General features: G+C 36.0%; 1 protein-coding gene across 3 annotated transcripts in view; it reads right to left on the reverse strand.

Moving 5' to 3' along the window:
* FBLN7 (fibulin 7) overlaps window positions 1-22551 on the reverse strand; it is a 1104237-nt gene that overhangs the window by 1022171 nt on the left and 59515 nt on the right. Inside the window, exon 1 of one of the 3 annotated variants that reach the window (XM_044078943.1) lies at window positions 339-434. The exons of the other annotated variants lie outside the window; for them this stretch is intronic. Coding sequence (XP_043934878.1) covers window positions 339-383 — 45 coding nt within the window. The 5' untranslated portion in view covers window positions 384-434. Of the gene's footprint in view, window positions 1-338; window positions 435-22551 lie in introns of those variants that run through there. 3 annotated transcript variants of the gene reach the window in all.

A 22551-nucleotide genomic window follows, 5' to 3' on the forward strand; every position in this document is an offset into this window, starting at 1 on the left:
CAAAAAGGTATTACCCTCAATACCCAAAAGAAAGTGTCACTATGGCAGAAGGGGGCCAGTATAAAAAAGGGAAGGATGAGCTCAATATATGTGGAGTAGGTGGAGATAAAATGGGAAGCAATTCAGGCAAGGATTTAGAAAGCATGGACAGAGGGAGAAGAAATATGGATAACTGAGGATGAATGGGAAGACATCTAGGTTAGTATACAACAACTAGGGAAGTGCTCATGATTTATAGATAAGCATTAAGTGGTATTTAATGCCCAAACAGTTATATAAAGAATGTAGAAATCAAAATTAAAACTGCTGGAGATGTAGAAGAAATGGATTAGGCTTACCAAATGTGTTCTGGGACTGTCTAGTGGAAAGAAGAGATGGTCCATCCATAGTAGAGGTCTTACTAGAATTATTTTTCGGCAGCCAAAACTGGGCTGGAAGCTCTGGTCTTTGGGGATAGTGCCTAAAAATAGATGTATAAATATAAAGATGGTGAAAGTAGGCTGGACCCTAACTAGTTTTACAAAGTCCTTGGTGAATGACACTTATTTTAACCTGCATAATTATATGCTGATGCAAATGAGCCATGTTTTATTGTTATTTAAAGACCAGGGGACTTTACAGAAGAATGGAAAAGTAATTTCTCTTATTATGGATATCAGTTATAGGAGTGGTGATATCATTTGTTATCACTAATTATAGAGCAAATTATGGGAACTGATGAGTTAATAAATGAGCTATATAAAATAGCTTAGTTTATGAAGTTCTTGAGATGTTGAACATTACAAATGTTTTTCTTGTCTGCTTGTATTGTCTATATGGTTTGATGTTTGAAACTCATTAAAAACATTAAATGAAAAAAATAAAACAGTTAAATACTGTTTCTGTGATTATTACACTCTCCTTATGCACACAAGCGTATTAGTAAAACAAAGCAGTGTTACCCCTTTTGATTATAACTGTTTACTTGCAGTAGGAAAGTACTTCACCTTTACTTATCCTCCCACTACAAATAAGCAGTTATATTCAAAGCATCAGCATATGTAAATGAGTCCCAGGTTATTAAAGTCCTTTGTTACACTGTGTTTGCATAATCTTGAAAGAAACATCATTTTGTTAATATATTTTGTATTGACAACATTTTTGAATATTCCAGAAACAGATACAAATATATACGAATAACTAGAGGAAGTCATTTACAAAAGAAAAAAATGTACAATAGTTACAAAAAATACAATTAAAAAATTTTAGCCAGAAAGCACAAACTATTATAAGGTATTAAATTAATTCTGACTCAAAACAGCATGGTTAAGACCATTTTAAAATATAGCAGATGTACACACAGACATTCAGTTTTAATCATTTCCAGTAATCAGATATGTTAAATATACTATAATGTAAAGAAGATATTTTGAGAAAGAGCATCTTGTTCTGAACATTTAATGACTGTAGTATTTTAGTTGTATTTTTATAGAATCTGAGTAGTATATTGTACTATTACCTAAAGTTTTCGGATTTATATGAAACGTGGATTTTTTCCCAACACTTCCAATAAATTAGACCGACTTTATTAGCTTGATACAATATTTTGCACAAATATGCACAATTGTTTGTCATGATTTTAAAGCCTTCCCACAACAACAACTTGTTCAGATCTAACCAATCCTTTGTAATATACAGTTTTATGAGCATTAACATTGTTATAAACAGTCATACTTTTACTATGGTATTATTATTAGATGATATGCAAAACAGCGCATTCCAATCTATACTATCTTCTAAAAATCCATTTTCTTATTTTTTAATTGTAATGTTTTCCATATGTAGTTAGTATAGGGACAATTCAAAAATATTCACAGCAACGCCACCACATAAACCAACAAAATAAAAACACTCTCTGTGTTCCTTACGGTTCCCAACAGTTCACTCTGTATATCCGTTCAATTAAATCCAGAAAATGTGTGTACTCTCAAAGGCCCATTCACAAGTGAAGATTAGAAACACACTTTAATGAGCAAAAAGTCATAATTATATATATATATATATATATATATATATATATATATATATATATATATATACACACACATCCAAAAGTGCTTCCATCTCAATAGTTTGAAACATCATCCAAAAATATGTAAAATATCTATATTATTCACTTTACATGCATTACAGTTAGAAGAAGATTATAGAAATATGAGTTGTTTGAGTTATTTATGTAGGTTTACCACCATATGGTCGACCGGTGGATGGTCAAGCCCAAATGTCTGAAAGGAGTGCGGCAATATCCCACATTTGCGAATGCAGATGTTGTGAATCGCAAACTCCTGTCCCCTTTTTGATCCTTGATAGCACTCATTTCTGGATGTAGAGCGGTCGAAAATGTCATATTCAGTGTTCTTGTGACATTCCGACTGTTCAGCATGCCAGGATTCGATAATTACATTCAGACGTATACAGGTTCGAGCACTGTGTGCTCGACCATATGGTGGTAAACCATTTATGTATTATGGATTATCATAAGCTGAGTGCAATATAATTTTAATGTGAGTATACTTATAGGTGAATTGTAAAATGTAAAATGTCATGTCATATTATGTTACTTATAATATCATGGTCATATATCGAAGAAAAAGTTGAGTAATAATACATTTATTCATATCTACATGATGATATTCAGGTGGAAGAATTTCAGGTGGCCTTTCTAGAAAGCAAACCCATTAGTAATTTTTGAAAAGAATGGTGTTTTGTTTTCATTTACTACATGATTATTGAATTTAAATGTTAAAGTATCCCATATTACATTGATAGGTTTATAGGTACATAGGTGTTTACAAGGCTAACAACCACAAGGGCCTATTTAAGCCTAGCCATGCATCCCAATGAATGAATCTCCTGTTCTCCGTCCAATTATCCAAGTCTCACTTGAATTGTTTTAGGGAGGACCTCTGCGTCACATGAATGAGGAGCCTATTCCAGAGAAGGGGTTGTCTCTGGCAGACATACTATCTATCCAGCAGGTCCTGTTTACATCACAGGCAAGGTTTAAGTCCTTAGAATGAGTAATTCTGGTTCTGTTTGTTTTGCAGATATGCAGGAGTTCTATCAACGTGGAGCCTACAATGCTTGTAAGCCAAACACATATCTCCCCTCAACAGGCTGTAAGAGACAAAATACAGGGATTGGGCCTTGAGGTGGTCTGCATAAGACATGTTACCTACACCTCTGTGGATGTTCTAATTATTGGATATGCCTAGTAAGGTACATACCAAAGGGGGCACTGTACTCAATGATAGGTCTGATAAATGGTGAATACTGTGGAACAATGACTTCCTTGGACCTAGATGTCATATCTTTATTTATAAGTTGCACAACATAGAATGATTTCCTCACTACTGTAGGCACGTGATGGTCAAAGGTTAGATTACTGTCTATGTGTGTCCCCAAGTACCTGTACTGGGTCAACTCTTAGGAGTGTGTTGCCAATATGATATTTACCAGGGATGGATGACTTCCCAAAGAATACTATTATGCACTTCTTGGCATTTAGTTTTAATCCATGGCTCTGACACCAGTTGTTTGTCTGTGCCAGGTCTTTCTGGATAACATGTGTGTCAGTGAAGGATTCAATGACAGTTCCTAATTTGTAATCATCTGCAAATTTAGGCAGCCAGAGGTCACTGACATTGGCCTTAACTTCAGAAAACTAAAAGTCCTGGGACTGCTTCAAGTAATCTCACTGAATATTTTATGTTATTCATATTTTTGAAATAAAGCCCCATGATTTGTTTTGAAGAAGTGGGAAATCTGAAAGTTGGGGTTGACATTATAGTTAAGGAGTTTATCTCACAGAAGTAAGGTACAGGGTCTGATTCTCGCATTTGAAAGGAAAATCATTCAGGCTAGCCTAATACATACCTATGAACTTTATATCCAAATAAAATATTTGAATTTAAATCAATTGGTTGGAAGAAATATGTCATCAGCATTTAATGGTTTCATTAATTTCTGAAAAGCTAATACTAAAATGAAAAAGAAATACATGTTTTATAGTTTTAACATTTTTAAGAATAGAAGAACAAAGTTGTTACATGTATGAGCACTTATACATTTAACCAAGATATGCATTCATGCTGGGTTCCATGAATTATCTTTGATCCCAAAAAGGTAATCTTTAACAAGCTATGCATAAAGAGCTGATAGATGAACACCACCATATTTTTGGGAGAAAATAAATGTACAGATTTTCTAGATGTAAATGGTTTACTTGGTGAATCATAACAGGTAGACATAATACGGAACAGAATATTTGGGAATATGTTCATTTTATGTATGGAAACTTTTGATACGAAGGAGAATAACACCTTATCCCATTATTTATGTCTCTCTTTCAGATGACCACGATTTGATAATATTGTTTTAAGATTTTACTGTGGGATTCTGTTGAAAGACTATACCTAGATTTTTTAAACTTTGGTTAATTTTATTGCTTGTAGTAGAACTGGATAAATACAGGGATAACCTTCACACAATGGGAAAAGATCAGATTTCTATAGCTGTAATTTGTAATTTGAGATTCTGGAAACATTTGGACTGCATTGATACGTTTTATTAAATCAGTGTTTGGACATGATAAGCATATATTAACATCATCTGCAAAAGCTGATAAACATATTTTGAAATCTGGGCATCTAATCAAATTATGTTAAGTGTTATGCATTAAACGTAGAACACATGCTCAGTATATAAATTAAATGGGTATGAATACAGATGACATCCTTGTATTACACCAGTTTTAATCTTCATTTATTCCAATATACATGTATTTGCAATGATGCATGTCATTTTTTTTTATTATTTAACATTTGTTAACTTGGAAAGTCCGACTTCGAACAAAGTCAATTTTTAGCAGAGGCCCAGGGAGAAACGCTCCAGATGTATGTCTTTCTAATGTGGGAGGAAACCGGAGCACCTGTAGAAAACCCACATGAATGCAGGGAGGACATGCAAACTCCACACAGAAGGCACCCCAGCCAAGAATCGAACCAGGGAACCACTTGCTGTGAGGTGACAATTCTACTGCTGCACCACTGCACCGTCCAGATGATGCCTGTAATGAGGGGTGGCCACAGTGGTGCAGTGGTTAGCCTTGTCACCTCCCAGGAAGAGGTTCTCCAGTTCAATTCTCAGTTGAGGTGACTTTTGTGTGGAGTCTGCATGTCCTCTCTGCGGTCATGTGGGTTTCCTCTGGGTGCTCCAGTTTCCTCCCACATTCCAAAAAACCTGCAGTAAGCAGATTGGATACTCTAAATTGGCCATAAGTGAGTGTGTATATGCAACTGAGTGGTACGAATGAACTACCGTGGCAGGGCTAGCCACCCGGTGGTGTAAACCTTGGCTCAAGATGATTGTCACTGTTGAAGTGACATCCCGACTTCATGTGCAAAAATGGGAAAAGAGGCTGAGGATAGATGAACGGTATGTAATGAGGTTTACATATAAAATTCTAAGATATTTTAAAAAGTATTTCAGGGGACAAATTTAGATATAAGCTAGAAAAGAAATTTGATGTTAATTTTCAAATGTTTTAGATGCAACAAACACAAAAGTAGATATGTTAGTACCATGGAACTGTATCCTCATTTGTAAAAAGTCAAGGGTTATAGTGAAAAACATTCTTAACAACTATATGCCATGGAAAATATTCAGTTATCAACACTCTAGGCTAGGGTTGTCCAGCTCACAGACTGTGACCAGATTAACCAGAACCAAAACCAGAAGTTTCTGTGACCAGATTAACTCCACCAAGATGGAAGAATAATTTTTGTGTTTTTGTCTTAGAGCTTGGAATTGTGGGATGTTGTTGTTGTGTCTTTCGGCTTTTCCCGGTTAGGGGTCACCACAGCGGAACTCCGGTCCGCTAATGATTGGCAGTAGATTTTTATGTGCCAAGTTGCCAGCCCTAATGCACAACCTTCAACGAAGGTACGCCCATTCACGCATGTCTCCACACAGAAGACGCACTAGCTGAGAATCGAATGGGACAACGTCTTGCTGTGAGGCGACAACGCTACCGCAGCACCACCACCGCAGTTGGAATTGTGGGATGTAATATCCTATAATTCCTAGCTCTGAGACAAAACCATGGAAGTCGTTCTTTACAGCTTGGCAGATATGATAAGTAAAGCAGAGATGACTGAGCCTGCATATAACTGTGAATATGTATTATATTACAGCCACTGCCTCTTGATGACTATTGCATAGTATCACAATTTAAGACTTTATCCCGTAATGCTTTGTATCAAGTGTCTACTGCCAGTGTATTTGGGATGAATGAACGTTTATCATCATTTTTACTGAACTTTAATTTGTTTAAAGTAAAAGCTACATGTTTGTCTCTTGTGTCTCTTTGTAATAAACCAGTACTGCTACTGAAGAATTTTTCATTGCTTTTTTACCTTTTTCTTTGAACTGGAGCCATACCTCAGTCAGTGTTTTTGGATACTTATTCGTTGGTGTTACCGGGGTTCCTGTTTGGTGTGGATTTTTGCTTCTTGTTTTTTCATTTTACGTTCTATGCCAACCGATACAGGCTTGATGGCTCAGAGCTTAGACCAGATTGATGTGATTGAACTTGACTATGAACCAGGAGCGAAGGCTTGTCAGACGTTTACAGTGGGAGCGAATGCTTGCAAACCATTTGAAGCAGAACATGTGGAAGTTAGAGGTGTCACGAATCCATTGCTTAATGAAGATTTTGCTTTAACTTCCAGTGAAGATGAAAGAGAAAAAGGTTTGGGTTTTGGTTTTTTAACCCTGAGAGCAGAAGTACTGGACTTAGAGAGAGAGTTATGTAAACGTGCCCGGGTCCAGTACGAGAGATTCCATCTAGAGGTTTGTTTAAAAGACAAAGTTATACCTAGAGGGCTGAGAATTCTTAAAATGCCGGCCCAGGTTGAATGTGATGATGAATTATTAAGTGAATGGCAGACACTGAACTTAACTACTAGTCTGGGCTACTTGAAGCTTCTATGTACAGCAGCTCAGAGACGTGAATTGATTTTATCTGATGTTATCAAAGAAAAGTACTCCAAGTTGTGTGGCAAATATCATGGGGAATTGTTTCACAAGGTGATTAATGATTCCACAGACAATGTACTTGCATACAAGCGTAAGCTTTTGCAGACTAAAATGCAGAAGCTTCAGAGAGACAGGAAAGATTTTTCAGCTGGTCATATCTTCTCTTGGCCACGAGAGGCCGCTGTTGTGCAAGGTAATATGTCTATGACTGATGTAGTATCACAGAATGTTCCCTTGAAAGCAGTTAATATAGCAATAACCCACGCCTGGGTGTGGGTAATGCTAAATTTACCCACGGTTGGCATGGTTTGGTCCCGAGGGCGAAGCCCGAGGTACCAAACAAAGCCAACCGTGGGTAAATTTAGCATTACCCACACCCAGAAGTGGGTTATTGCTATTATACCATGACATTATTTAAGAAAAGAAACTATTACTTTTCATAAATAATGGCATAGTATAATGCCTGTTTACTGCCCTTCCGCAGATGTCTGGCATCCGGCAGTTCTGATGTACCGCGCCTGCGCAGTACATCAGAGTTGGCAAAAGCAACGGAGAAAGCAAGATCTCCATTGCTTTTTTTTTAGTGTTTCGCTATGTTAAATGAGTTTAACATAGTGAGACAGTTTTAAAATAAGCAACGGAGATGTCCGTTGCTTATTTTAAAACTGTCTCGCTATGTTAAACTCATTTAACATAGCGAAACACTAAAAAAAGCAACGGAGATCTTGCTTTCTCCGTTGCTTTTTTTTAAAACACTGTCTCGCTATGTTAAACCCATTTAACATAGCGAGACAGTGTTTTAAAAAACTGAGTTATACTAATGGAAAAAAGTCCGGGCGACCGGACCTTTTTCCATTAGTATAACTCGATTTACAATGGGCACGCTGGCCAATCAGCGTGCACGTTTTGGGGGGGTCATGGTATAATAACAATGTTAACAACAGCAGTTTGTGTAGAGACCATGTTGGTAATGGAGGGGGAGAAAATAGTGGGCCTAAGAGTACTTCCATATCCAACAACACGGTTTCTTCACCAAATGAGGTTTTTCCTATAAGTTCCAATGTAGCAGGAACTAAACAGAAAACATTGCAGATAACTGCTCAAGTACACAGAGCTGATTCACAGTCATTAGAAGAAAATGAAGTAAAGAAAGTAAACTCCACCAAAGAAGATGTTTGTTTTGGCCTAAATTTTCCTTTGCCTGTGAGGGATAATTCGACAACTCGGCAAGGGACATATGTGGGTCGAGAACAGCACATGGGCAGAGGAAGGCGTACAACCCGTTACAAAAGGAAACTGCAGGAAGACACAAACAGTCTGCAGAATGTGAAGAAAACCTTCTCGAAAGTAAGATTTTAGTATTCAATTTGTCCAAGCATATATTGACTCAAGAAGAAATGCATGTTTTAATGAAAGGCTTGTCCTTTATACCATCTAGGAATATGTCATTGACTGATATTGTTTTTGATATAAAGAAGTTCACAAAGAATTTAACATTAAGACATATGTTTAAAACTGATGCACATGACAGTGAATTTGTGTTTAAGAAACCGAGCACCTTTGTTCCTAAGCTTACTTCTTTAGTTAATGCCTTTGAACAAGTTTGCATTACTGATGTATACAATATTTACTATAATTACAACAGTTATAATGCTGCTAGAAATAATTTAAGTGCAAGTGAATTCCAGGCTTTAAGGAATTTAGAAAATACTGTAAACATTGTCATTAGACCTGCCGACAAGGGAGGCAGGATAGTAGTTTTAGATAGAGATCAATATTTTTCATTAATGCACGATATGTTATGTGATGGAGAATATTATGTTAAGGTTGATTCATTGCATGTGGGCTTTGTTATCACTTCAGTTTCAGAACATATTAAGTACTTGGAAAGAATAGGCCTTATTGACAAAGAATTAGTTAAATATTTTCTGGTGACCAAACCTGTTTTACCTGTTATACAAGGGCTTCCCAAGCTACATAAAAACATAAAGGCACCACCTATGAGGCCAATAGTTTCAGGGAGAGGTTGGTGCACTGAGAGTATTTCTATATACTTAGAGAAGAAATTGAGACCTATTGTTGACTCATCTGTACATGTTTTAAGAGACACTGAACATTTTTTGCATGACTTATATGAAAATATTAACTCACTATCCATATGTGATGGTCTATTGTTGGTCACACTTGATGTCGTGTCATTATTCACGGTCATTCCAAATACTATAGGTATTGATTTTCTAGAAGAGTTTATAGTGAAAAAAAGGAACTTACAATGGTGATGAGAAATTGTTACTGTTGGAGTTGATGAGGTTAGTTTTGTGCAATAACTTGTTTGTGTTTCAAGACCAAGTGTATTGGCAGAAAAATGGTGTAGCCATGGGGAGCTCTTGCTCCAACAGTTATGCCAATGCTGTGATGGTGACATGGGAGATGAAATATATATTGGATGGGCCCTATAAAAATTATATATATTTCTATAGGAGGTTTTTGGATGATTGCTTCATTTTATGGAGAGGCACAGCATCATGTTTATTAGAATTTCTAAACTTTATTAATAATTCGACTCAATTTTTGAAATTTACCACTGATTATTCAGATTCAAAGATTAGTTTTTTAGATGTGTCTGTATTTAGAGACTCAGAAAAGAGAATTACTAGTAAAATGTACAGGAAAGAGTGCTGGGTGAATGGTTTACTCTCTAGGGACAGTATGCACCCTAACTATATATTTAATAATGTTGTACAAAATCAGTTTTTAAGAGCGTCCAGACTGAGTGCTAACACAGAAGAATATGAGATGAGAATGAGTGCTACCAGTTTAGAACTGTCGCAGAGAGGTTATAGTGAAGAAATGGTGGCTAGGAATGAGAACAAAGTTAGACAGTTTAGATATACCAAAGCCAGACCTTATTTTTCGGAAGGGTATGTCAGAAGTCCTAGGAAATATGACACTCAATTAAGAGTTAGCATTCCTTATTCCAAAAATGTTAGTATGTATACTGAAATATTTAATAAGCATTGGAATATTTTAACATCAGACCCTGAAATAGCAGAGGTAGTAGGCTCGAGACCACAATTTACATTTAGGAATTATAGAAATTTGAAAAGGAGATTATGCACCCCCAGGTCCAGTTCTACAAAGAATGATAAGAATGGCACAGAGCCCTGTGGCAAATGTGCTCAATGTGTTTATATTAATGAAAGCAAGTTTTTTAAACATCCAGATACAGGTAGAACTTTTGATATCAGAGTATTGTCCACCTGCAGTACTATGCACGTGGTATACCTGGCAGTCTGTGAAACCTGCAGTTGTTTCTATGTAGGTAAGACTGACCGAGCCCTGAGGGAAAGGATAAAAGAGCACGTCTATCATATTAAAAAGGGTACTACTTTTAATGCCCTAGCCAAACATGTCAGTAGAACAGGTAACAATCACAGTTTTAAATTTCAGGTTCTTTCCACAATATCTGAGAATATCAGAGGGGGTGATGTTAGATTAAGAACTGAGGAGATAGAGGCTAGATGGATTGTTATGCTAAGAGCCAATTTTGGACATGGGTTAAATGAAAGTCTACCTATCAGACCAGTTCTTTTAAAAAGGGGTCTGAAGAGATGAGGTGTTTTTATTATTATTTTTATTTTATGTATCTTACAATATTTTTGTGAACATACATATGTATTTATATTTTATATTATACACTTTATGTATATTGATATGTTTTTAACAAGTGTTTTTGTATGTGTGTCTTTTTAAATACTATACTGCATGCTATGTGATGTCAATAGATTTTACTATATAAGGTGTGGTTATTATCTGATTGAGTACACCTGATGAAGCATTGGTGAAAGCGCTTGTGTCTCTTTGTAATAAACCAGTACTGCTACTGAATAATTTTTCATTGCTTTTTTACCTTTTTCTTTGAACTGGAGCCATACCTCAGTCAGTGTTTTTGGATACTTATTCGTTGGTGTTACTGGGGTTCCTGTTTGGTGTGGATTTTTGCTTCATGTATTATATTACAGCCACTGCCTCTTGATGACTATTGCATAGTATCACGATTTAAGACTTTATCCCGTAATGCTTTGTATCAAGTGTCTACTGCCAGTGTATTTGTGATGAATGAACGTTTATCATCATTTTTACTGAACTTTAATTTGTTTAAAGTAAAAGCTACATGTTTGTCTCAAATGCTGGTGCATCATGACATTAATAATACCTACTGATTGGCATTACTGGATTAACAGAGGTGTGCATCGTAATATGGTGTCAACACAGCTCTCAACTGAATCATGGACAAACATCAGCAGAATGAGGGACATATCCACAAATAATCAGGGACACTTTTTAAAATGCTAGTACTATTGACATGAGATGTTGACACAATAAGAGAGTATGATTTAATGTACATTTTCTGAAGTAAAGGAAGTGTATACGTCTTATTAATTGCATTATTTACATATGTATAATTCACCACTTTTCTCCAAAGGTCACCAATTTTTCAGAGGTTTAAGATGAGTAAAGTTAAATTTTGCGTCAAAATCAGGGTATCCCTGAAAAATCAGGGACAGTTGAAAGGTATAGGTGTCAAAAATGGGATCTTCTTTGTGATATAACAAAAAAAGAAATGCCATTCCTGTCAGAAAACAGTGCTAATATGCCAAGTAGTGACTGCCAAGCTCAGAGTAAGGTGTTTATGCAGAAAGCAATCTACTTTACCTCTCAAAAGGATTAATTTACTATTTTTAAGCTGTTAGAAAACTGCATGTTATGCAAAAATGGGCAGACTTTAACTCACCTGAGCTATTTGACTTCACAAAATCATTTGGCTGGCCTGTCTGGAGTCAAAGGTTCATAGATTTTGGAGTAGCGACCAAGTTAGATAAAGAAGAAGAAATCCAGGCACATATGTTGTTTTTTCGTTTTTTCATTCAACAGGATAAGAACTGGAGCCAATGTACAGTTCTTTTTTTATTCTCAGAGGACCGTAGTGTTATATACAAGCCATTAATCACTAAGCTCAATGAACACATGTCAAAAAGAAATACTGTGCATGAAAGACCATCCTTCCAGAGATGTGTACTAGCCAAAAGTGAACATATTGAAGCTTTTGTAAGACACTGACAGAAACTTGCCAAAAACTGTGGGTTTAATGGAACAAAAGATGAACTGATTAGAGACAGACTTGTTATTGGGCTGGCTGATGTTTTCCAAATGTAAGGTCACACAAACCCCAAGAAAGGGGGGAATTAGATGTGTGAGGTAAAATGCAGAGAAAATTGCAAGTTTAAAAAGAGTAAAAGCAAGCATGTTTATGAGAAGAAGAGTGACTGTAAGCCTGACAAAAGCAAAAGGTGTAACTATCAGGCTGAGTCAGAGAAAGCACAAGGTGTAAGAGATGTAGAAGGCCGAGTCATGTTCCTGTGGTTTGTAAGATAAAGATAATTAAAAAAGTTGTGTCTGAGAACAATCAAAATATTTAGAAAGCATTGTTCCTGGGTTCAGTCAGCACTATGTCTGAACTGTAGCAGACTGTCAAGTGTATCTTCCCATTTAGAGCATTAAAATGAGTTTCAATACTAATAAAGGGGCTATGTTACTGTGATATCACATGTTGCTCTGGAAGTTTCTCAAAACAGTTGCAGGCAAACTCAAGTGCATTGGTATATTTATAGCCATGTTTGAGAGCAAATGGAGCAAGTTTCAGCACTAGAAGTATTTGCTGAATGCTCCATATAGACATAACCTGGTCAGTAGAACTGTGGTATGCAAAACAGGGCTTAACTGCTAGAATAAATCATCAATGTGTATGCGTGATGAAGTTGTGAACCAGTAAAGATTGAATTAAATCCAAATGTTGTTCAATATGCCTTGACCACAACAAAGATAATGTCATTTATCCCATTAAAGCCTATAGCGTTTTTTTTTTTGCATATTTCCAGTTCACACCCATAGCTCTTTATGGCGTCCAGAACTTTTTTGAGTCTGACTTTATTTATTACTTTGTTACTTCATTGGAGAGGTGAAATTCTTGGTTATACTCAAGGTGTCCCACAGGGCTCTGTCCTAGGCCCTTACTTGTTTAAATTGTATCTTTCAGACCTAACTTTTTCATCTAAAGTGTTCTATAGTCTATATGCAGATGACTTGAAATTGGGTTAAATGATTACATGTGTGATGTGTTACAGATAAGGTGTGTCTGCAAAAGAACTTGACTAAATTGACCATATGGGCACAGGAGAATAATATGCTGATAAATAAATCAAAACCTAAGCAGATGAGATTTGGGAGTCATAAACTAAAAGGTGAATATTTAATACAGCACATAGTGATTCAAACTGTAGACTCATTAAAGGACCTGGGTACATAGGTAGATCAAACTTTGAGTTTTTCTAATCACATCAACCAATTGGTTAATGGTAGTTATAGAACTATAGGTTGTATAAAAAGATTTATAAAGTCTAGGAAATCAGAAATGATGAAGTCATTGTTTGTTAGTTACATTAGACCCAAAGTTGAGTTTGGAATAACAATATGGAAACCTTATAAGAAAACAAGCATGAGTTAAATGGAAAGAGTACAGCGGAAATATACCAAGGGCATCCATGGATGTGAAAATTTAAATTATTATGAAAGACTAAAATATCTGAACTTGTACAGTGTCTCATAGATATCTAAAAGAAGATCTTATTCAGGTACATACGACATTTATCAGACAACCTATGTAGTAGATTCTATAGGAATGAGAAGTGTACTAATTGGTTCTCTGACAGAGTAGCTGATGCTTGGAACAGACTACCAAATTACATTAAAGTAAGCACTAGTTTAGATATTTTTAAGAACAGCCCGGACACTTATTATGGGAACAAGTGTTTTTGGTATATTAGCAAGCCAGAATGGCATTAGTGCCCATGCTTGAAATATTTGTATGTCTGTATTCATGTATGTAAGGGACTTACCAACTAACAATAGGCAATATTAGAAAGTGCAAGAAATTAACAAAATGGCATCAAGTTTATTAAGCTAGGATGTCCCACAGTAGAGAAATGAATCACTGCTCATCACTTATTATTCATATTTATGTTCGTATTTTCATACCTGAGACCCCTGCATGTTATTGGGGGGCATGGTGTGATATGCCATGATGGAATGCATGTAAATTCATTACAAATGTCTGTTTATATCACACTATACCTGATATATTGCTAGCTGTTTGTTAGTAATTGTGAAAATAAACAATATTTCCACATGTACTTAAAACATCAAAAAACAACTGATTTTTAAAACTGTTGCATGACATCAGGTGAAACCTTGGATGTTTATGAAAAAAACACTCTCAAATTTGCACTATAAGTTGAAAATCTTCAGAAAAAAATCAGTATTATTTATACTTCTAATCATACAATTAAGCATATGCTTTCATATTTCTGTAAATATTGCAATAAACATGCACTCATAGAGGAGTTTAATGCTGTCATGTGAAAAAGTATGTCTGTTTAACAAAAATGATCTAGCAATATATGTCTAGGTTATACAGTTTTCAAGATATGACAAACTGTGAACGTTTAGTGAAAATATAATTTCAGGTTTGTAAGTATTAGAATATATTATAGCATTTATGGAACAACTATGAATGCACTGACTAATACCACTGAAAAAAATATTTCTTACTGATAACATTGATATTTGTACAGTTTTTAGTAGCTTTTGTTGTTTACAAAATATTTACTTTTGTTTATTGTATCCTTTTTAAGTTTATTTTTTCAGAAAATGCTCTGGAGTGCAAGATGTGTGTAGACTGCTAGAGATGTAATATTCCACTTCCCTTAGCTGTTACTGAGTTATATAAACTAATAAACTGAACTGGTTGAGCGGTGTGTGCCAGTGGTCCCATTAATAAAGAAATTACCACTGCACTGACGTGTGTAGACTCAAAGAGGTGTAATGATGCTGTTGTGCGAAGGAGGTTCATTTTCTAGAAGACATAGCATCTAAACTAGCCAATGCTAAACTGTCTTCTGTGATAAAGGCTTTCAATGGGTTCTGGCAAATACCCATAAAGGAAGAAAGCTAAAAGATAGCAGCCTTAATTTCTCCAATGGGAAGGATCTGTTTCACGATGCTGACAGTTCGTAGAAACTAAGCCTCTAGAATCTTTCAGTGTAAAATGACGGTGTGATGGGGTACTGGTATTTGGTCCAGATAAAGAAATGTATAATTCAAGGTTAAAGGCAGTGCTCCAAACTATAAAAAAAAAATCTCACTTTAAAAGGACTTCCAGTAGTGGTGCAGCCAAGAATGCTGCTAACCTCATAGTTCTTTCTCCCATTACTTAAAAGTCATATGTTAGTTAACCTACTCAAAGTTGCAACAGGGTACGTACCAGTGTGAATTTAAGCAACTGGAGTCTTCTTTCTTCCATATTGTTGAAATTCACAAACATTGACAACAAACTGTAAAATTCACAATAGAAAGCGGTAGGACCCAGAAATGGCAACAAGTCTAGCTTGATTCATTAAAACAACCATGATTAGCACTTTCATCTGTGATAAACAGACTTCATCAAAAGAAATACACTTGAATACTCCACCATATTTAAAACACATCCCATAATACTAACAGAACCACTTAAAAGCACATTTTTAGGTGATTCTGTTAGTATTATGTGATGCATTATACAATGCTTATAATAGTGTGTGGGCTCTTTAAATGTGATACATTGGAAGTCACATGATGATAACAAACATGTCAGAGTGGACAGATCAACAAAGTTGCTGTATGCAAACAATGTGGCGTTACAAGCAGACTCTGAGCAAGAACTTTTAAAAATAATAGGGGAAAGTAATGCAAAACTGAAGGAACTTAGGATGAAACTCAGTACAGATAAGACAGTTGTAATGGTAGCGAATGGGAGAAATCAGAAGAAGCTGAAAACTGAGATAGAAGAGAAAAAAGTGGAGCAGGTTAACAGCTTCAGGTATCTGGGAGGAGTTGTTGAGAAGAAAGGAAGTCTGAATGGGGAGACCAAAGCTAGAATCAAAGGGGCTGCAGCCAACTGGCACAGAGTGGCAGGTGTAGTGTATGACAGAAGAATGCCAAAGATGCTGAAAAGTACAGTGCAGAAAATGGTAGTGCAACCAGTACTACTATATGGCACAGAAACCTGGGCAGTAAAGGCAGAGCAGTTAAGGAAGCTAGAAGTAATGGAGATGAACTGCCTGAGATGAGTGGTAGGACACACACTGTGGGACAGATGAAGAAATGAGGACATAAGAGCAGAAGCCAAAGTAGCAACAATTGCAAAAAAGGTCAAAGAGAACAGATTATGGTTGTTCGGGCACATGCAGAAAAGCAGAAGATTTGGGACAGACAGCAAGAAGGCAAGAGAAAACAAGGGCATCCAGCAAAGATGTGAATGGATTATATGAGAGAAGATCTGTGACAGTCAGGCATGAGTGTGAAGAAGGTAGGAGAGTAACACTGAAAGACAGAGATGGCGACAGTTGACACAACACCCCAATCCCGTGTAGAAAATGGAAAAAAGGGGGTTGATGATGATGAGGTGAGTGGACTTTGAGGACTGGGTTAGGAAAAAGAATCTGTGTATATCAGGTGTACCTGAAAAGGGGTAGGGGCTAATAGCACTGTATATATGCTAGAATAGAATATGGGGATACAGACCGATGGTCAGTTTGTAACTGAACAAGCTAACTGTATTTTTTCTTCAATAGCCACTCCAACCAACAATTCTCAATTTTATTTTAGTACAGTTCAGCACTTTTCTCAAAAGACTTCTTGCTTTTCTGTGGACTCCTGGTAAGGCAATTTCAGTCAAAGGTGCAACTGTTATTACACCTATAATTACTATTCATCTGAAACACATAAGCTTAAAGTTGCCTTACTACAAGCAATCAAGCTGTCCCACCAAAATAAGATCAATTTTAAGGTGCTCTATCTGGCTGTATTCCAGGTTATGTTGAGAGGGAGTTTGCTGTCCTTTAGAAGGAGGCTCTTACTAAAATCAAGCAGAGGATGGACACCACTGGGATTCAACAATCTATTACACCTGCACATTCAGAAGGAAAAATCTGTGAAAGAAGCCGCTCTTCATATGTAAATTTAAAGACATTTTCTCTCTCTAAAAAATGATACAGAATTTACCTGGGGACTTGAATTTGGGACATATTAATTTTGGCTCAGTTGAGAACTGTTAGAAAACCTTTGATTTTAGCATACCTATGACTGTTACAGTGTACGTTATCTGCTGTTTGCATTTTTTATATTGTCTTTGGCTCCATACTTATAAACCAATGGAAAGCATGCATTTATCCCATAATCACATCTAAATTGCTGCACATCATCTTTTACATTAGAGCCATTTGCTTAAAACAGATATTGCTATTTTAATATTTGGAATGTTGAAGTCTGCTGAGATTTTCTCTGTTTTATTCAGAGGCCACTCCCTGTGCTAGAAGTTTTTTTTAGAGGCTCCAAGAGGGGAGAGAACAAGTTTCTCTCTTTTGACGACACTTGTTTACCAGAACTAGTTGTATATCTGCATATTGTTTCTTGTTGCATCCCTTTTGGTAGCTAGTGCACTTTTATCTAGAGCACGTAGCTTTTAGTAGAGGAGTTTTGTCTCTTCCTAGGAAGTATCGTTAGTAAATTATTTGTAAGTTCAATAGTTCTTTGTGTGTGTTTTGTACTATGACTGACAATAAGAAAGTAATGCTTAGCCTTTTTCTTCTGATTATTTTATTTATATTTGACATCAATTCATATGTTTAAACAACAGGATATGATTGAATAATATGGCTATATATTTTTAAGTTATATGTATCTTATTTGGACCACCTTGAGACAATGAAAATTAACTGTATCATTAATATATAGTACATCTGCTTTATTGGAATATAAATGGTTTATAATCTTGTGAAGAGGGCTAAATTATGTGCAAACCTAAATAAGTTGAATCCTGATTTAATCTTCCTTCAGGAAACACATTTGTCTGACCCAGAAGCATGTGAAGTTACACTAATTTAGATTTGCAATATTTCAGGAATCTGAAACATATCCTACAGGGAGGTGGACAGGTGTTTTAATATGATATCACAAAGGATTCAACATCAAGATTAGACAGCTGCATGGGGACAGATAAGGAAGATATGTAGAACATAAATGTCAGATAGAGGGAATGTTGTACATATTAGTTAATCTGTACATTCCACCAGAAATGACAGTCTCAGAGATGAGAGAAATTATAAAAGATTGGGGGGGGGGGGGGTTGGAGCACTTTTTTTTCCCCCAGAAGACTCAGTCTCTGCCTAGGTTACTAATTATTCCCTCCTTAGGGAAATTCCATAAGCAAGTCTATAGTTTACTGGGTATGGATAACACATACTACTGGGGTACTCGGCCTACCTTAGCTTCAACTTGTCCTTCTCCTCTATATCACAGTTCCTCAAGAAAAGATAAAATATTAGTATGAAAAGAACATGGTTATTTACTGAAAGCTTAGCAGATATCACCTCTCACTCTCTCTGATCATTCTCTTTTACTGAGTTGGGTAGTGAACGAGTCTTTCAATATGTTTTTCCACAGCCAATCTCCTTCGTTGTCAAGGAGATCAATTTAAATAGTGAGGGCTTTCCTTTCATAACTAGCAGGGGCAGATGCATTCCCTTCATAACTTAATGGATAAATTAAAAGGATTTAAAACTGTCTCCTAGACAAAAACCTTTCAGCCCTTTGACTCAGCTGAGATCCAGATTTAATGTAACTTTTACTACATTAAGGCTTGATTACTAAGTGCTCAACTTAAAGTCTTGCATGGTTTTCTAGGGGCAGACATACAGTTAAATGTAGACCAGGCTGATTTAAATAAATACCTTTATTACAAGGCCATATATGTAATTAGCAAGTTAAAGCTAAGACATTTTGAGGTTTCCCCAAACTCCTAGAAGCACTTTGCAATCTACCTTCAGCAGCACCAAGCTGATAGAATAATTACTCAAATAAAGGTTCCTGGTCCTACGGTTTTCACTGCTTCTCCTTCCAAGATTCTTAGGTCTATTGTCAAATATTACACCCAGTTTTATTTTGACACTCCTCCAGGCCCAAATCATTCTCAGATATGTTGCATATTAATAGCTTAAATTTTCCAAAACGTACTGAAGAACAGGGAGAATTGTTAGACCTATCACTGGATGAGTGTTTACAAGCTCTACAAAGGCAGGCTAAAGGGAAAACAACAGATATAAATGGACTAATGCTGACCTTGTATGATACAGCTAGAAAGGTGTTTCTGGAGAACTTTGTAAAGTTGGCTAATTATAATCTGCAACCTGGTGAGGTGCTTTTTATATAACAGGCTATAATATTTATTATCTTGAAACCAGAGAAAGATCCCATGCTTGTTTCTTCTAAATTAGTCCATTTTTATTGTAAACAATGGTTATAAATTATACATTATTTATGCAAATATTTAAATAAGTAATTATAAATTATTTATGTAAATATTTGCCCAAAATATGCTATTTCACATCAGCATCTGATTCACTATGACCAGAGTGGCTTTGTTCCTTTTTACTCTGCATTTGATAAATAAATTAAGACATTTCTGCTTATTGAGGATGCCTCTGCCTCAGGGAAAAATAATTATTAGCAAGTCTTGATACAGAAAAACACTTTGAAAGGATTTTCTGATTTTTTTTTATTTGCAATGTTAGAGGCCTTTGGCTTTCCTGAACTGTTTATTCAGTTTGTAAAGGTGTTGTATCATACCTCTGTAGCCTTCATCAAAACTGGTAATAAACTTTCCTAACCTACTTCTCTTTATAGAGGGACTAGTCCCCACTCCTGTTTGCACTATATATTGAATCATTAACAACTAAACTGAGGGTGCCCCCCAGTATGCAAGGATATGCTATGAGTGGCCAGGTTAAACTCTTCCTCTACACAGATGACCTTCTACTGTATCTTACCCATCCAGACAGGTATTTGACTACAGTTTGTATAGAGTTAGCTTATGTTTGGCTTGTTATAGCATTAAAAAGGACAAAACTGAAGCTTTAAAATTAATTATAATTCATAATGCCATGTTGGGACTGATTTTCCTTTTCTTACTGGTCCCAAGTATATTAGATATCTAGGCTTCAGGTTTTGCCTTACAATTCAAGATACATCCTCCAAGGTGTATGCCAATATTATAAATAAGATATAAGTCATTTGGTGGGCTTGAAAAACAGTGAGGATAGATTTTACTCAGACTATTCAATGGATCTTTTGGTGCTTTTTTACCCTTGATGTTGTATGTCTCACAAGGAATACCTTATCTGACTCCACACTCTTTTTTTTCCTATATAATTAAGAGGTTTCTATCAATTTTTTTTTTTGAGGAATGGCTCTATACCTAGGCTCTAATGGGACTTCACATGGTAGCTTATCTCTCCTCTGCACTGAGGACCAAAGTAGGGCTGATTCATTAAAGTCCATGAACACATTACTAGTGGGAACGTCCTTCCTAATTTGGCATCCCTTATACTGAAACAGCTTGGTGGCTTGGATGAGATATATAATAGACATAAGAAAGGACATAGGAAATTCAAGTCATCCCAATAGAAGTTAAAAATTGAATTACTTTAAATTAATGGGGTGGGCCATTATAAAAACAAATACTACATCCTGGCATTTGAAACTTACTCATCTGCATCTCACTGATATCACAGTATCATAACTTTGGAAATTATTGGCGGTTGATTAAGTACCACTCCTTAAAACTTGGGGATTGGTTGTTTGAAGGTAGTAGAGTGATGACCTGGTGGGATTTTTCCTAGACTTTCTTAGTAAATTATAAGATAAAAGTTTATATAACTTTTCAATTGGGAAGATTTTGCACTTGAAGATGGGAGTCTACTTTGTATTGTTTATGTGGAATTTACCAATTTTTGAATCAAGTTTTGAGTTAAAAAAATCTGGGTTAAAATTAAACCAATGCAAATGCCGTTCTGAAAAGACTGAGCTCCGATACTTGGTCACAGCATAAGTGCGACTGTAATTAGACCAGATGTAATCGAGGTCAGAGCAATAGCTTAAATAAAGTCCATATTGTGCAAATGAATAAAGAAAAGCCTGATTAACTTCTTGGGCAAGCTCATCTGTGATATATCCATTAACGGTCCAGTTAATGAAAGAAGTACCCTGTCTCAAAAGGAAATGTTTAGGCCAAGCTTTCAGCAGTGTGAAAGAAATGTTAATAACAGCTCCTGTGCTTGCATACTAGAATAGCAGCAAACTGACAATTGTGAGGGCGAATGTAGCATTATTCCAAATGGATGAACAAGTGTTACATTCAGTAGCCCGTTGCTCCAGAATTACCGATTAGAAAAGAGTGCCTTACAGATGTGTGGGCATGAGAAAGAGTCTCTAAATACCTATTTGAGCTTGAGAGTTCCCATCCCCAGACTGACCACAAACTACTGGCTCTGCTGATCAGTTCTTATGATCTAGACAAAGTACCACTCAGATACCAAGGATTGTTGATGAGAATGAGAAAGTACAATGACAATTTGATGCATGTGCCTAGTGAACATCTTATCCAGAAATGCTATATGTGATGAACTATTGTCAGATACAGAAGAGATATTGCCACCTATCTGCAGAGTGCAATGACAACCAGACCCGTGACTACCAACAGAGTAGGAAAATCAAAGCAAACTACCAGTAATGACCATGAATTATGAACTGTTATCCAACATGTTCAAGAAGGATGGCCAAATCACTGAAAACAAACAAAATCTCACATGTATAAATACTGCACAGACACAACACAATTATCTGAGCATGATTGCTTATTGATGTATAAATACAGAATTATACTGCCCGGATAACAGCAAATGGAAGTACTATACAGAATACAGAAAGTGCATCAAGGTCATACAAAATGTCAGGACATCCCAAATGTTAGTATGATGGCCAAACATTAACCAAAGCATTGCAAATGTTGGACCAAAGTATCCATTCTGTGTTGTCCATAAACCGTCTCACATCAAAGAAACATTAATACTGACACCCCTACCACAAGCTCCTTGGCAAAAGATACAGGTAGCTCCTGATTTGCATGAGTTTGAAGGAAAATGTTATCTAATCACTGTGGAGTTTTACACTGAAATAAAGCAAACAGCAACTATGAAGAGTCAACAGCTAGACAAATTCAAGAACATGTTCACAAGATATGGAATACCTGTAGAAATGGTCACAGACAATGGTCCACAGTTTGTGTCAACTGGATTCCAACAGTTTTTTTATTTTGTTTTTACTCATGCTACATCAAGTCTTCATAATCCTCAGTCAAATGGTGAAGCTGAGAGAGCAGTACAACCAGCTGAAAGGATATTAACACAACCTGATAATGACAGAGCTCTTAAGCTACTTTACTCTACCTCACATAGTACTATTAGAGTAAGCCCTTCTTATCTA

The sequence above is a fragment of the Protopterus annectens genome, chromosome 1.part1 (genome assembly GCF_019279795.1).
Source record: "Protopterus annectens isolate FY-2018-M chromosome 1.part1, PAN1.0, whole genome shotgun sequence".
NCBI classification, from domain to species: domain Eukaryota; kingdom Metazoa; phylum Chordata; order Ceratodontiformes; family Protopteridae; genus Protopterus; species Protopterus annectens.